The sequence below is a fragment of the Salvelinus namaycush genome, chromosome 1, assembly GCF_016432855.1.
Source record: "Salvelinus namaycush isolate Seneca chromosome 1, SaNama_1.0, whole genome shotgun sequence".
NCBI classification, from domain to species: Eukaryota; Metazoa; Chordata; class Actinopteri; order Salmoniformes; family Salmonidae; genus Salvelinus; species Salvelinus namaycush.
The window spans coordinates 3,501,590-3,519,569 of record NC_052307.1 but is presented as its reverse complement, the minus strand read 5'-3'; the positions used below and the strand labels follow the sequence as shown (position 1 = coordinate 3,519,569).

General features: G+C 44.4%; 1 protein-coding gene across 1 annotated transcript in view; it reads left to right on the top strand.

Moving 5' to 3' along the window:
- Positions 1-17,980, top strand: part of LOC120050101 (electrogenic sodium bicarbonate cotransporter 1-like) — a 150,561-nt gene that overhangs the window by 44,328 nt on the left and 88,253 nt on the right. The window contains exons 5-6 of the mRNA XM_038996746.1: positions 17,614-17,771; positions 17,853-17,940. Coding sequence (XP_038852674.1) covers positions 17,614-17,771; positions 17,853-17,940 — 246 coding nt within the window. The remainder of the gene's footprint in view (positions 1-17,613; positions 17,772-17,852; positions 17,941-17,980) is intronic.

Below are 17,980 nucleotides of genomic sequence, written 5' to 3'. Positions count from 1 at the left end.
CAGCTATAGGACGGGACATGTGGACAGCTTAGCTATAGGGCAGGACATGTGGACAGCTTAGCTATAGGGCAGGACATGTGGACAGGTCAGCTAAAGGTCAGCTATAGGGCAGGACATGTGGACAGCTTAGCTATAGGGCAGGACATGTGGACAGGTCAGCTATAGAACAGGACATCTGAACAGGTCAGCTATAGAACAGGACAGGTGGACAGGCCAGCTATAGAACAGGACAGGTGAACAGGTCAGCTATAGAACAGGACAGGTGGACAGGCCAGCTATAGAACAGGACAGGTGAACAGGTCAGCTATAGAACAGGACAGGTGGACAGGTCAGCTATAGAACAGGACAGGACATCTAAACAGGTCAGCTATAGAACAGGACATCTGAACAGGTCAGCTATAGGACAGGACAGGTGGACAGGTCAGCTATAGAACAGGACATCTGAACAGGTCAGCTATAGGACAGGACAGGTGGACAGGTCAGCTATAGAACAGGACATCTGAACAGGTCAGCTATAGAACAGGACATCTGAACAGGTCAGCTATAGAACAGGACAGGTTGACAGGTCAGCTATAGAACAGGACAGGACATCTGAACAGGTCAGCTATAGAACAGGACATCTGAACAGGTCAGCTATAGAACAGGACAGGTGGACAGGTCAGCTATAGGACAGGACATCTGAACAGGTCAGCTATAGAACAGGACAGGTGGACAGGTCAGCTATAGAACAGTACATCTGAACAGTTCAGCTATAGGACAGGACATCTAAACAGGTCAGCTATAGAACAGGACATCTGAACAGGTCAGCTATCGGACAGGACAGGTGGACAGGTCAGCTATAGAACAGGACATCTAAACAGGTCAGCTATAGGACAGGACATGTGGACAGGTCAGCTATAGCACATGTTGACAGATCAGCTGTGGGGCAAGTCAGTTTTAGGACAAGAGTACAGGTCAGCTATAAGTCAGCAATAGGACAGGACATGTGGACAGGTAAGCTATAGGACAGGACATATGGACAGGTCAGCTACAGTAGACAGATCAGCTATAGGACATGTGGACTGATGAGTTATAGGAGATCATATGTGGACAGATCAGCTTAGGACAGGACATGTGGACAGGTCAGCTATAGAACAGGACATGTGGACAGTACAGCTATAGGACAGGACATGTGGTCATATCAGCTATAGGACAGGACAAGTGGACAGATCAGTTATAGGACAGGACATGTGGATATATCAGCTATAGGACAGGACATGTGGACAGTACAGCAATAGGACAGGACATGTGGACAGTTCAGCTATAGGACAGGACATGTGGACAGTACAGCAATAGGACAGGACATGTGGACAGGTCAGCTATAGGACAGGACATGTGGACAGGTCAGCTATAGGACAGGACATGTGGACAGGTCAGCTATAGGACAGGACATGTGGACAGGTCAGCTATAGGACAGGACATGTGGACAGGTCAGCTATTGTAGATGACATGTGGACATATCAGCAATAGGACAGGATCTATGGACAGATCAGTTATTGGGCAGGTATAGCACTGAGATGCAGTGCCTTAGACCGCTGCACCACTCGGAAGCCAAAGAAAAATCACAGTGGTTGTAGAGTGTGCAACAGGTTAGTACCTCAGGAGTAAATGACAGGTGGCTTTTCATAGTCGAGCATTCAGAGGTCGAGACAGCAGGTGTGGTAGAGAGAGCGAGTCGAAAACGGCAGGTCCAGGACAAGGTAGCACGTCCGGTGAACAGATCAGGGTTCCATAGCCGCCAGCAGAAGAGTTGAAACTGGAGCAGCAGCACGACCAGGTGGACTGGGGACAGGCAGGAGTCATCAGCCCAGGTAGTCCTGAGGCATGGTCCTAGGGCTCAGGACCTCCGAGTGGGGAGTGAGAGAGTGAGCGAGAGAGAGAGAATTAGAGGGAGCATACTTATAGTCACACAGGACACCAGATAAGACAGAAGAGTTACTCCAGATATAATAGACTGACCCTAGACCCCCTGGCACATAGCATATTGCAGCATAGATACTGGAGGCTGAGACAGGGGGGTCAGGGGACACAGTGACCCTGTCCTATGATACCCCCGGACAGGGCCAACCAGGAAGGATATAACCCCATCCACTTTGCCAAAGCACAGCCCCACACCACTAGAGGGATATCAACAGACCACCAACTTACTACCCTGAGACAATTCTGAGTATAGCCCACGAAGATCTCCTCCACTGCACTATCCCAAGTGGGCGCAAAGCCGGACAGGTAGATCACATTAGTGACTCAACCCACTCAAGTGACACGCCTCTCCTAGGGACGGCATGGAGGAGCACTAGTAAGCCAGCCCTGGGCCAGAGACGAGTCTTCAGGAAAGACTTAAAGGTCGAGACTGAGTTTGTGTCTCTCACTTGGATAGGCAGACCATTCTATAAAAATGTAGCTCTGTAGGAGAAAACCCTGCCTCCAGCTGTTTGCTTAGAAATTCTAGGCACAATAAGGAGGCCTGCATTTTGTGACCATAGGGTACGTGTAGGTATGTACTGCAGGACCACATCGGAGAGATAGGTAGGAGCAAGCCAATGTCATCTTTTGTAGGTTGGCAGTAAAACCTTGAAATCATCCCTAGCCTTAACAAGAAGCCAGTGTAGGGAGGCTAGCACTGGAGTAATATGATCCAAAGTTTTTGTTTTAGTCAAGATTCTAGCAGCCGTGTTTAGCACTAACGGAAGTTTATTTAATGCTTTATCCGGATACCCAGAGAGTACATCATTGCAGTAGTCTAATCTAGAAGTGACAAAAGCATGGATTATCTTTTCTGTATCATTCTGGACAAAACTTTTCAGATTTTTGCAATTTTACGAAGATGGAAAACATTTGTCTTTGTCTTTGAAATATTCTTGATATGTTTGTCAAAAGAGAGGTCAGGGTCCAGCGTAATGCCGTGGTCCTTCAGTTTCATTTGAGATGACTTTACAACCAAGATGAATTGTCAGATCCAACAGCAGATCTCTTTGTGTCTTGGGATCTAGAACTAGTATCTCTGTTTTTGAGTTTAAAAGTAAAAAATTGCTGCCATCCACTTCCTTATGTCTGAAACACAGGCTTCCAGGGAATTTTGGGGCTTCAGCCATGTTATTGAAATGTACAGCTGTTTGTCATCCGCATAACAGTGAAAGTTGCCATTGTGTTTTCTGAAAAACATCACCAAGAGGTAGAATATACAGTGAAAACAATAGTGGTCCTAAAACGGAACCATGAGAAACACCGAAAAGTACAATTGATTTGTCAGAAGACAAACCATCCACAGAGACAAACTGATAGCTTTTTCCAACAGATAAGATCTAAACCAGGCCAGAACTTGTCCGTGTAGACCAAATTGGGTTTCCAATCTCTCTAAAAGAATGTGATGATCGATGGTGTCAAAAGCAGCACTGAGGTCTAGGAGCACGAGGACAGATGCAGAGCCTTGGTCTGATGCCATTAAAATGTAATTTACCTTCACAAGTGCAGTCTCAGTGCTATGATGGGGTCTAAAACCAGACTCAAGCATTTCGTATACTTTATTTGTCTTCAGGAACTTTTTCTAAAATGTTTGAGAGGAATGGGAGATTCGATATAGGCCGATAGTTTTTTATATTTTCCGAGTCAAGGTTTGGCTTTTTCAAGAGAGGCTTTATTACTGCCACTTTCAGTGAGTTTGTTACACATCCAGAGGATAGTGAGCCAGTTTTTCAAGGTTTAGGAGAAGACTCAGATGCAGTTTCGAAGTAACAAAAGTTTATTACAAAAATAGGGGGGCAGGCAAACGACAGGTCAAGGGCAGGCAGAGATCAGTAGTTCAGAGCAGAGTCCGAAAGGTACAGAACGGCAGGCAGGCTCAGGGTCAGGGCAGGCAGAGGTCAGTAATCCAGGGTGGTGTGACAAGGTACAGAACGACAGACAGGATCAGGGTCAAGGCAAGCAGAATGGTCAAAAACCAGGAAAGCTAGAAAACAGGAACTAGAGACAGACAGGCGCACAGGAAAAACCGCTGGTAGGCTTGACGAAGCAAAATGAACTGGCAACAGACAAACAGAGATCACACGTATAAATACACTGGGGATAATGAGGAAGATGGGCCACACCTGGAGAGAGGTGGAGACAAGCACAAAGACAGGTGAAACAGATCAAGTGTGTGACACATATATTATGTTCAAGCACAGGAAGTAGCTCTTTCAGTAGTTTAGTTGGAATAGGGTCCAGTATGCAGCTTGAAGATTTAGAGGCCATGACTATATTCATGAATGTGTAAAGAGATTCTGTCACGTTCGTCATAATGAATAGACCAAGGCACAGCGTGAGTAGAGTTCCACATATTTTTAATAAACAGAAACTCACTGAACAAAACAACAAACGACCAACCAAACGAAACGTGACACTACTGTTGTGCACTCAGGCAACTAAATGTAGACAAGATCCAACGAATAACCATGGGGAAATGGCTACCTAAATATGATCCCCAATCAGAGACAACAATAAACAGCTTCCTCTGATTGGGAACCATATCAGGCCACCATAGACATACAAATTCACCTAGATGACCCACCCTAGTCACTATCACGCCCCAACCAACACAGAGAATAAACAGCTTACTATGGTCAGGCCAACATAAACATACAAACACCTAGATGACTCCACCCTAGTCACTATCACGCCCCAACCAACACAGAGAATAAACAGCTTACTATGGTCAGGCCAACATAAACATACAAACACCTAGATGACACGCCCCAACCAACACAGAGAATAAACAGCTTACTATGGTCAGGCCAACATAAACATACAAACACCTAGATGACACGCCCCAACCAACACAGAGAATAAACAGCTTACTTCAGGGCGTGACAGATTCAGGATAAAAAAAACTTCAGTGTCTCCATTGATCCAAGTTCCTGGCAGTGTTGTGTAGACTCAGGACAACTGAGCATTGGAGAAATACGCAGATTCGAAAAGGAGTCCGTCATTTGCTTTCTAATGATCATGATCTTTTCTTTTCATCACTGCTGACGTGAAAGTGAAAGGTACAGTGATTTCTCAACTAAAAGTTTTGCTGCAGGATTTGGAGGTAATTTTTGGTTTAGTATGGTACCCTGCGTCACTGATTATTAGAGCACTGATTATGCTTTTGGGTCCCAAGGCGTAAATGTGTCTCTAATTGACAATGAATGGGCGACATAAACCAAATAGAAACTGATAATTGTGCACGACTTCAAAATTGAATTTCAATTAACTGAATGATGAAAATGAAGAAGGGGATTGAATTTATTACAATAGTGTAAGAATTGCTATTCCTCTGTGATGCACGCGCACACCCGGAAAAATGCACTTATTTTATTGTTTCTACTCGTCAGTATTACTTACTAAAGCTGTTGTTACACTAAGGTTTTTATTCTAAGAGAAACTAACATTTTCAATTATATTCCATGATATTCTTAAAAAACATATTATGGCTGCAGGGGCAGTATTGAGTAGCTTGGATGAAAAGGTGCCCAGAGGTGCCCAGAGTAAACTGCCTGCTCCTCAGTCCCAGTTGCTAATATATGCATATTATTAGTCTATTTGGATAGAAAAAACTCTGAAGTTTCTAAAACTGTTTGACTGATGTCTGTGAGTAAAACAGAACTCATATGGCAGGCAAAAACCTGAGAAAAAAATCCAACCAGGAAGTGGGAAATCTGAGGTTTGTAGGTTTTCAACTCATCGCCTATCAAATACACAGTGGGATATGGGTCATTTTGCACTTCCTATGGCTTCCACTAGATGTCAACAGTCTTTAAAACCTTGTCTGATGCTTCTACTGTGAAGTGGGGCCGAAGGAGACAGGAATTAGTCAGGTCTGCCATGAGCTGAACATGCGCTGACCATGCGCGTTCATGTGAGAGCGAGCTCTGTTCTATCGCATTTCTGAAGACAAAGGAATAATAGGTGATGTAGAGGTTAACCCAGGCTCTGTGTGTCCCTAGGCGCTCTCATTTGTTGACTTCTGTAACGGTAAAAGCCTTGGTTTGATGCATGTTAACATCAGAAGCCTCCTCCCTAAGTTTGTTTTACTCACTGCTTTAGCACACTCCACCAACCCTGATGTCCTTGCTGTGTCTGAATCCTGGCTTAGGAAGGCCACCAAAAATTCTGAGATTTCCATCCCCAACTACAACATTTTCCTGTCAAGAAAGAACTGCCAAAGGGGGAAGAGTTGCAACAGAGAGAGCCTGCAAAGTTCTGTCATACTTCCCAGGTCTATGCCCAAACAGTTCGAGCTTCTAATTAAAAAAATGAATCTCTCCAGAAATTAGTCTCTCACTGTTGCCACCTGTTATAGACCTCCTAAGCTCCCAGCTGTGCCCTGGACACCATATGTGAATTGATGGCCCCCCATCTATCTTCAGAGGTCGTTCTGTTAGGTGAACTAAACTGGGATATGCTTAACACCCCGGCAGTCCTACAATCTAAGCTAGATGCCCTCAATCTCACACAAATCATCAAGGAACCTACCAGGTACAACCCTAAATACGTAAACATGGGCCCCCTCATAGATATTATCCTGACCAACTTGCCCTCCAAATACACCTCTAATGTTTTCAATAAGGATCTCAGCGATCACTGCCTCGTTGACTGCATCCACTATGGGTCTGCAGTCAAACGACCACCCCTCATCACTGTCAAACGCTCCCTAAAACACTTCTGCGAGCAGGCCTTTCTAATCGACCTGGCCCGGGTATCTTGGAAGGATATTGACCTCAGTTCAGCTATTGGAAAGGACTTGTGGCCAAATCAGCTACAGGACATGTGTCCACATCAGCTATAGGATGGGACTTGTGGACAGGTCAGCTATAGGTCAGGACTTGTGGACATGTCATCTATAGGTCAGGACATGTGGTCAGTTCAGCTATGGGACAGGGCATGAGGACAGGTCAGCTATAGAGCAGCTATATGTCATCTATAGTACAGGGCATGTGGACAGATCAACTAAAGGTCAGCTATAGGACAGGACATGTGGATAGATCAGCTATGGAACAGGACTTAATGACAGGTCAGCTATAGGACAGCTATAGGTCAGCTATGGGGCAGGACATGATGACAGATCAGGTAAAGGTCAGATATAGATAAGGACATATGGACATTGCTCCTTGACCTCACATTGACCTCTCCTTGACCTCACTTTCTCCTTACCCACACTGTTCTTCAGAGGTCCCTCCCTTCAATCCTCCTTCTGGAATGGCTGGATGTCAGTTAGCAGTGTGTGATAGCAGACAGAAACAGTAGTGACTGTTGGGTGGCAGGTTAGACAGTGTCCCGCAGATTAATGCTGTAATTTAAGAGATTAAGACACCGAATGGCCCACATGTAGAAATAAACTCAGCAAAAAAAGAAACGTCCCTTTTTCATGACCCGGTCTTTAAAGATAATTAGTAAAAATCCAAATAACTTCACAGATCTTCATTGTAAAGGTTTTAAACACTGCTTAATGAACATGCTTAATGAACATTAAACACTGTTTCCCAAACAATTAATGAACCTGCACCTGTGGAACGGTCGTTAAGACACTAACAGCTTACAGACGGTAGGCAATTAAGGTCGCAGTTATGAAAACTTAGGACACTAACGAGGCCTTTCTACTGACTCTGAAAAACACCAAAAGAAAGATGCCCAGGGTCCATGCTCATCTGCGTGAATGTGCCTTAGGCATGCTGCAAGGGGCATGAGGACTGCAGATGTGGCCAGGGCAATAAATTGCAATGTCCGTACTGTGAGACGCCTAAGACAGCGCTACAGGGAGACAGGACGGACAGCTGATCGTCCTCACAGTGGCAGACCACGTGTAACAACACCTGCACAGGATTGGTACATCCGAACATCACACCTGCGGGACAGGTACAGGATGGCATCAACAAATGCCCGTGTTACACCAGGAATGCACAATCCCTCCATCAGTGCTCAGACTGTCCGCAATAGGCTAAGAGAGGCTGGACTGAGGGCTTGTAGGCCTGTTGTAAGGCAGGTCCTCACCAGACATCACCGGCAACAACGTCGCCTATGGGCACAAACCCACCGTCGCTGGACCAGACAGGACTGGCAAAAAGTCCTCTTCACTGACGAGTTGCGGTTTTGTCTCACCAGGGGTGATGGTTGGATTCGCGTTTATCATCGAAGGAATGAGCGTTACCCCGAAGCCTGTACTCTGGAGCGGGATCGATTTGGAGGTGGAGGGTCCGTTGTGGTCTGGGGCGGTGTGTCACAGCATCATCGGACTGAGCTTGTTGTCATTGCAGACAATCTCAACGCTGTGCATTACAGGGAAGACATCCTTCTCCCTCATGTGGTACCCTTCCTGCAGGCTCATCCTGACATGACCCTCCAGTATGACAATGCCACCAGCCATACTGCTCGTTCTGTGTGTGATTTCCTGCAAGACAGGAATTTCAGTGTTCTGCCATGGCCAGCAAAGAACCCGGATCTCAATCCCATTGAGCACATCTGGGACCTGTTGGATCGGAGGGTGAGGGCTAGGGCCAATCCCCTCAGAAATGTCCGGTAACTTGCAGGTGTCTTGGTGGAAGAGTGGGGTAATATCTCACAGCAAGAACTGGCAAATCTGGCGGCGTCCATGAGGAGGAGATGCACTGCAGTATTTAATGCAGCTGGTGGCCACACCAGAAACTGACTGTTACTTTTGATTTTGACCCCACCTTTGTTCAGGGACACATTATTCGATTTCTGTTAGTCACATGTCTGTGGAACTTGTTCAGTTTATGTCTCAGTTGTTGAATCTTGTTATGTTCATACAAATATTTACACATGTTAAGTTTGCTGAAAATAAACGCAGTTGACAATGAGGACCTTTCTTTTTTTGCTGAGTTTATAACTAATATATTGTAATTTAATAATGCAGTTTGATGGGACAGAAAGTGGAAAGGGAAGTGGAATTTTAAATGTTGCTTACTGGACCTGATCTAGATTGTGTTACAACCAGATAAGATCAGACCAGTGATTTAATCATCTTTAATGCCTCAGTTTAATCACCCCCGACAACCTGCTGCCAAGACTGAAGACAACATGATTCTCTGCAATTGGGGGGAGGGGTTAGAGTTAGAGATGTGGTCATTGAGAAACATGCCAGAATGTCTCCTAGATTTGAAATCTCACTGAATTAAGAGGCTCTCCTTGCGTCACAGTGTTTTTGTAATGAGTTGCCATGATGTTTTGATATAAACCAACTAAATTGCTTCCAGTTAATTGGGAACTGCCAACCAGATTCAGATTCGTAGTAATTTGGTAACAATTACTGTGTCAGAATGCGGAGAAAGACTAACAAGACAAGGATTCTAGCACTGCTTCAAATGTTCTACAAGTCTTCTGCTGTTACAAATCAAATCAAATGTATTTATAAAGCCCTTCGTACATCAGCTGATGTCTCAAAGTGCTGTACAGAAACCCAGCCTAAAACCCCAAACAGCAAGCAATGCAGGTGTGGAAGCATGGTGGTTACATGGTGATGTACCACAGCTTCAGTTGTTAACATGTTACATGGTGATGTACCACATCTTCAGTTGTTAACGTGTTACATGGTGATGTACCATATCTTCAGTTGTTAACGTGTTACATGGTGATGTACCATATCTTCAGTTGTTAATGTGTTACATGGTGATGTACCACAGCTTCAGTTGTTAACGTGTTACATGGTGATGTACCATATCTTCAGTTGTTAACGTGTTACATGGTGATGTACCACAGCTTCAGTTGTTAACGTGTTACATGGTGATGTACCATATCTTCAGTTGTTAATGTGTTACATGGTGATGTACCACAGCTTCAGTTGTTAATGTGTTACATGGTGATGTACCACAGCTTCAGTTGTTAACGTGTTACATGGTGATGTACCATATCTTCAGTTGTTAACATGTTACATGGTGATGTACCACATCTTCAGTTGTTAACGTGTTACATGGTGATGTACCATATCTTCAGTTGTTAATGTGTTACATGGTGATGTACCATATCTTCAGTTGTTAATGTGTTACATGGTGATGTACCACATCTTCAGTTGTTAACGTGTTACATGGTGATGTACCATATCTTCAGTTGTTATCATGTTACATGGTGATGTACCACAGCTTCAGTTAATAACATGTTACATGGTTTTTCTCCAGCGTCAAAGGTTTATTACAGAGTGTGTTATGGTACTCTATGATGCTTGCTTTATCAATCACACTGATCGCTATCCAAGCGTTCAGACGTTTTTGGAAAGGAAATCACAGTAGCTTAAATAGTCAAGTGTATGTGAAAGCATTGATTACACCCCTGAAAAAGCTTTATTCTTCTCCTTCCCTGACTGTTCCTATTGTATTCCTAACTTAACCCGCCAAGACAATGTTCTGTAGGACGTTGGTACCCAGCCAGGCTCCAAGACAATGTGCTGTAGGACGTTGGTACCCAGCCAGGCTCCAAGACAATGTGCTGTAGGACGTTGGTACCCAGCCAGGCTCCAAGACAATGTGCTGTAGGACGTTGGTACCCAGCCAGGCTCCAAGACAATGTGCTGTAGGACGTTGGTACCCAGCCAGGCTCCATGACAATGTTCTGTAGGACGTTGGTACCCAGCCAGGCTCCAAGACAATGTGCTGTAGGACGTTGGTACCCAGCCAGGCTCCAAGACAATGTGCTGTAGGACGTTGGTACCCAGCCAGGCTCCAAGACAATGTGCTGTAGGACGTTGGTACCCAGCCAGGCTCCAAGTCAATGTCCTGTAGGACGTTGGTACCCAGCCAGGCTCCAAGACAATGTGCTGTAGGACGTTGGTACCCAGCCAGGCTCCAAGACAATGTGCTGTAGGACGTTGGTACCCAGCCAGGCTCCAAGACAATGTGGTGTAGGACGTTGGTACCCAGCCAGGCTCCATGACAATGTGCTGTAGGACGTTGGTACCCAGCCGGGCTCCAAGACAATGTGCTGTAGGACGTTGGTACCCAGCCAGGCTCCAAGACAATGTGCTGTAGGACGTTGGTACCCAGCCAGGCTCCAAGACAATGTGCTGTAGGACGTTGGTACCCAGCCAGGCTCCAAGACAATGTGCTGTAGGACGTTGGTACCCAGCCAGGCTCCATGACAATGTGCTGTAGGACGTTGGTACCCAGCCAGGCTCCAAGACAATGTGCTGTAGGACGTTGGTACCCAGCCAGGCTCCAAGACAATGTGCTGTAGGACGTTGGTACCCAGCCAGGCTCCAAGACAATGTCCTGTAGGACGTTGGTACCCAGCCAGGCTCCAAGACAATGTGCTGTAGGACGTTGGTACCCAGCCAGGCTCCAAGACAATGTTCTGTAGGACGTTGGTACCCAGCCAGGCTCCAAGACGGTGTTCTGTAGGACGTTGGTACCCAGCCAGGCTCCAAGACAATGTGCTGTAGGACGTTGGTACCCAGCCAGGCACTAATGCGTCTCTCTCTCTCCTCACTGAATGAATGATAATTGGATGAATGGGTGATAATTGTGCTCTTTACTTCACAATTGAAGTTAAATGAGGCCTAACTGAATGATAACGAGGGTGAAGAAGTGTAATGATGAGTTTGTGTTATTCCTGTTTATCATTCAGCACATGACCACTTATGCGGCAGCATTCCTCTGGCTACTATGCAAAAACTAGTAACATAATAAAACTACAATTAAAATATGTTATTCTGTTGTCAATGGCTGAATGGATGCCAGCAACCAGATAGAAACTGATAATGGTGAATGTGACTTCAGTTTGGAAAACCACCGATGTTCAAACCAAGTACTTGCTCAATGGCTTTCGATATCTGGAGATAAAACCAGTCCAGCGGGGGAGCGACTGTCTGAGAATGGGCACAATACAGTGTCTGATTGTCACGTAGAGTAGGCCAGAAGGCTAAACTGGAAAACCTAACCTCTATCAAAATAAAAAGATGGCGGAGTCGCAAAAGTTCTTCTGTGCAAAGGTGTTTATTTACATATTGATTCCCGAACAAGAACAACAGTACTGCCATTAAACGTCTACCTTATGGGCCAGCTAAAAACAATGCTGCCCCATCCACAGCTAAACACAATGCTGCCCCATCCACAGCTAAACACAATGCTGCCCCATCCACAGCTAAAAACAATGCTGCCCCATCCACAGCTAAACACAATGCTGCCCCATCCACAGCTAAAAACAATGCTGCCCCATCCACAGCTAAACACAATGCTGCCCCATCCACAGCTAAACACAATGCTGCCCCATCCACAGCTAAACACAATGCTGCCCCATCCACAGCTAAACACAATGCTGCCCCATCCACAGCTAAACACAATGCTGCCCCATCCACAGCTAAACACAATGCTGCCCCATCCACAGCTAAACACAATGCTGCCCCATCCACAGCTAAACACAATGCTGCCCCATCCACAGCTAAACACAATGCTGCCCCATCCACAGCTAAACACAATGCTGCCCCATCCACAGCTAAACACAATGCTGCCCCATCCACAGCTAAAACAATGCTGCCCCATCCACAGCTAAACACAATGCTGCCCCATCCACAGCTTAAAACAATGCTGCCCCATCCACAGCTAAAAACAATGCTGCCCCATCCACAGCTAAACACAATGCTGCCCCATCCACAGCTAAACACAATGCTGCCCCATCCACAGCTAAAACAATGCTGCCCCATCCACAGCTAAACACAATGCTGCCCCATCCACAGCTAAACACAATGCTGCCCCATCCACAGCTAAACACAATGCTGCCCCATCCACAGCTAAACACAATGCTGCCCCATCCACAGCTAAACACAATGCTGCCCCATCCACAGCTAAAAACAATGCTGCCCCATCCACAGCTAAACACAATGCTGCCCCATCCACAGCTAAAAACAATGCTGCCCCATCCACAGCTAAACACAATGCTGCCCCGTCCACAGCTAAAAACAATGCTGCCCCATCCACAGCTAAACACAATGCTGCCCCATCCACAGCTAAACACAATGCTGCCCCATCCACAGCTAAACACAATGCTGCCCCATCCACAGCTCAATCCAAAATGCCTCCCCATGAACTGAAAGAGAGGCTCCTTTTGTAGGGCTAGCCCCTCCCCTCAGAACAATTACTACCCTAATTAATTAAGCAATTACCTAGCCAAACCTACATTTTACATTTAACTAAACATACTAAAGTATATACATTGCAACACGTTTTTTATGAAACAATATCACAATATAACATTTACAAAATTACATCATTACTGACAGTGTCTTTCAATATGCCCATTTACATTAATGAGCCATTCGGGACAGGCACTACAAAGTCAGCCCATTCCCTTAGCTCGGGTCCTTATCCAGCATACCTGGAAGCTACAGAGATGGAGAGAGAGAGGAACAGAACAAACAAACAACGCTCATCCATAACATCCATAAGTATAATAAATATTACTTATATTAAATATGAACACTTGTCTGTTTATTTCTTTATCCCATAACCGGTTACTGACGTAAGTGTGAAATGTATGTACTAAAATAGAGAAGTTAACTTGTGTGTCGACACACATTGTTAACTTATCTGATAACGGAGCAGGGAGGAATGATGAATGTGTACATGCGTTAAAACTTCTTATGACAACAGCCTGTGAAAGTGCAGGGCGCCAAATTCAAACAACAGAAATCTCATAATTAAAATTCCTCAAACATACATGTGTCTTATACCATTTTAAAGGTAATCTTGTTGTTAATCCCACCGCAGTGTCCGATTTCAAAAAGGCTTTACAGCGAAAGCCCCACAAATGATTATGTTAGGTTACCGCCAAATCTCCGAAAAACACAGCCATTTTCCCAGCCAAAGACAGAAGTCACAAAAAGCAGAAATAGAGATAAAATGAATCACTAACCTTTGATGATCTTCATCAGATGACACTCATAGGACGTCATGTTACACAATACATGTATGTTTTGTTCGGTAAAGTTCATATTTATATTAAAGCTGAGTTTACATTGGCGCGTTATGTTCAGTAGTTCCAAAAACATCCGGTGATTTTGCAGAGAGCCACATCAATTTTCAGAAATACTCATAACAAATGTTGATCAAAATTACAAGTGTTATACATGGAATTTTAGATCCACTTCTCCTTAATGCAACCGCTGTGTCAGATTTCAAAAAAGCTTTACGGAAAAAGCAAACCATGCAAAAATCTGAGGTCGGCGCTCAGAGCCCAATCAAGACAAAAAAGATATCCGCCATATTGTGCAGTCAACAGAAGTCAGAAATAACATTGTAAATATTCACTTACCTTTGATGATCTTCATCAGAATGCACTCCCAGGAATCCCAGTTCACAATAAATGTAAAAAGAAATTGATAATGTCCATCATTTATGTCCAAATAGCGACTTTTGTTAGCACGTTTGATAAACAAATCAAAACTCACGAAGCGCATTCACTAGTTGCAGACGAAATGTCAAAAAGTTCCGTTACAGTCCATAGAAACATGTCAAACGATGTATAGAATCAATCTTTAGGATGTTTTTAACATAAATCTTCAATAATGTTCCAACCGGAGAATTCCTTTGTCTTCAGAAAAAGCAAATGGAACGGGAGCTACCTCATGTGAATGCGCTTGACCAGCTCCTGGCAATCTGCCAGACCTCTGACTCAATCCCCTCTCATTCAGCCCCCCTGAATGAAACAAGTTTCTGAAGACGGTTGACATCTAGTGGAAGCCTTAGGAAGTACAACATGACCAATATCCCACTGTATCTTCAATAGGGGCTGAGTTGAAAATCGACCAACCTCAGATTTCTCTCTTCCAGGTTATATTTTTTCTCAGGTTTTTGCCTGCCATATGAGTTCTGTTATACTCACTGAAGCTGTGGTATACTATACTACATCATTCAAACAGTTTTCGAAACTTCAGAGTGTTTTCTATTCAAATATACTAATAATATGCATATATTAGCAACTGGGACTGCGGAGCAGGCAGTTTACTCTTGGCACCTCTGGGCACCTTATTCATCCAAGCTACTCAATACTGCCCCCAGCCATAAGAAGTTAAAATACCAAATGCTGCCCGCAGCCAGTGACGGACTTCTACGTCACACTGATACAATGAACAAAATACTGTTTTTAAATCTTGTCATAAATATATTTCCACTAATATTTTTTTTATGCAATTCCTTATTTGCATATCTTCATGCACTGGTGATTTTGTTTAGGAATACAGAAAATAATTTCACTTGTGACCTGGCTGGTTATATTATTATTATTACTATTATCATCATCTGGTTCCATGCTGGGTGGTACATCTGTCAGAGAACAGGTCCCATACTGGGTGGTAAATCTGTCAGAGAACAGGTCCCATACTGGGTGGTAAATCTGTCAGAGAACAGGTTCCATGATGGGTGGTACATCTGTCAGAGAACAGGTCCCATACTGGGTGGTACATCTGTCAGAGAACAGGTTCCATGATGGGTGGTACATCTGTCAGAGAACAGGTTCCATGATGGGTGGTACATCTGTCAGAGAACAGGTCCCATACTGGGTGGTACATCTGTCAGAGAACAGGTTCCATGATGGGTGGTACATCTGTCAGAGAACAGGTTCCATGATGGGTGGTACATCTGTCAGAGAACAGGTCCCATACTGGGTGGTACATCTGTCAGAGAACAGGTTCCATGATGGGTGGTACATCTGTCAGAGAACAGGTCCCATGATGGGTGGTACATCTGTCAGAGAACAGGTCCCATGATGGGTGGTACATCTGTCAGAGAACAGGTCCCATACTGGGTGGTACATCTGTCAGAGAACAGGTCCCATGATGGGTGGTACATCTGTCAGAGAACAGGTTCCATGATGGGTGGTACATCTGTCAGAGAACAGGTCCCATACTGGGTGGTAAAACTGTCAGAGAACAGGTCCCATACTGGGTGGTACATCTGTCAGAGAACAGGTTCCATACTGGGTGGTACATCTCAGAGAACAGGTTCCATACTGGGTGGTACATCTGTCAGAGAACAGGTCCCATACTGGGTGGTAAAACTTCCCAGGCCTGCTAGAAACAGGAAGGCTGGTTTCTGCTTCTGCTGATCCTCCTGGTTTTGTATTTGGCTGGAATGTGGGAAGGTGATTTACTGATCGGGGTCCCAGCTAATGTTGAGCTCCCTCCCTGGGTTTCTGTTAGCTGGGCTGAAGGTGTTACGAGTCATTCTCCTCTGATACAGTTTAAGTCAGAAGTTTACAGACACTTAGGTTGGAGTCATTAAAACTAGTTTTTCAACCACTCCACAAATGTCTTGTTAACAAACTATAGTTTTGGCAAGTTGGTTAGGACATCTACTTTGTGCATGACACAAGTAATTTTTCCAACAATTGTTTAAAGACAGATTATTTCAGATTATATCACAATTCCAGTGGGTCAGAAGTTTACATACACTAAGTTAACTATGCCTTTAAACAGCTTGGAAAATTCCAGAAAATGTCATGGCTTTATAAGCTTCTTATAGGCTAATTGACATAATTTGAGTCAATTGGAGGTGTACTTGTGGATGTATTTCAAGGCCTACCTTCAAACTCAGTGCCTCTTTGCTTGACATCATGGGAAAAGCAAAATAAATCATTCAAGACTTCAGAAAAATAATTGTAGACCTCCACAAGTCTGGTTCATCCTTGGGAGCAATTTCCAAACGCCTGAAGGTACCACGTTCATCTGTACAAACAATAGTACGCAAGTATTAACACCATGGGACCACGCAGCCGTCATACCGCTCAGTAAGGAGACGCATTCTGTCTCCTAGAGATGAACGTACTTTGGTGCCAAAAGTGCAAATCAATCCCAGAACAACAACAAAGGACCTTGTGAAGATGCTGTAGGAAACAGGTACAAAAGTATCTATATCCACAGTAAAACGAGTCCTATATCGACATAACCTGAAAGGCCACTCAGCAAGGAAGAAGCCACTGCTCCAAATCCGCCATAAAAATGCCAGACTACGGTTTGCAACTGCACATGGGGACAAAGATCGTACTTTTTGGAGAGAATTTCCTCTGTTCTGATGAAACAAAAAATAGAACTGTTTGGCCATAATGACCATCATTATGTTTGGAGGAAAATGAGGCTTGCATGCCGAAGAACACCATCCCAACCGTGAAGCACAAGGGTGGCAGCATCATGTTGTGGGGGTGCTTTGCTGCAGGAGGGACTGGTGCACTCACCCAACTTATTTTGGGGAGCTTGTGGAAGGCTACCCGAAACGTTTGACCCAAGTTAAACCATTTAAAGACAATGCTACCAAATACTAATTGAGTGTATGTAAACTTCTGACCCACTGGGAATTTGATGACAGAAATAAAATAAGAAATAAATCATTCTCTCTACTATTATTCTGACATTTCACATTCTTAAAATAAAGTGGGGATCCTAACTGACCTAAGACAGGGATTTTTTACAAGGATTAAATGTCAGGAATTGTGAAAAACTGAGTTTAAATGTATTTGACTAAGGTGTATGTAAACTTCCGACTTCAACTGTACTTAGGGTTAGGGTTTCTGTTAGCTAGGCTAAAGGTGTCACTAAATGTCCTCTGTTATTCTCCGTTTCAGCTGAAGAACAAGTTCATGAAGAAGCTTCCCCGAGACGCCGAGGCATCCAACGTTCTCGTTGGAGAGGTAGACTTCCTGGACGCCCCCTTTGTGGCATTTGTCCGTCTACAGCAGGCCGTGATGCTGGGAGCTCTTACAGAAGTCCCTGTCCCCACCAGGTTAATATATAAATGTATATGTAAACTAGAGTTGTTACGGTTTGACATCATAGTGTAATTTCTTTGGTCTTTCATCCTCAGATTCCTGTTCATCCTTTTAGGACCCAAAGGAAAAGCCAAGTCCTATCATGAGATAGGAAGAGCTATCGCCACCCTCATGTCAGATGAGGTAAGCAGAACAAGGTTTCAGAGCAAGGTATTTAACCTTT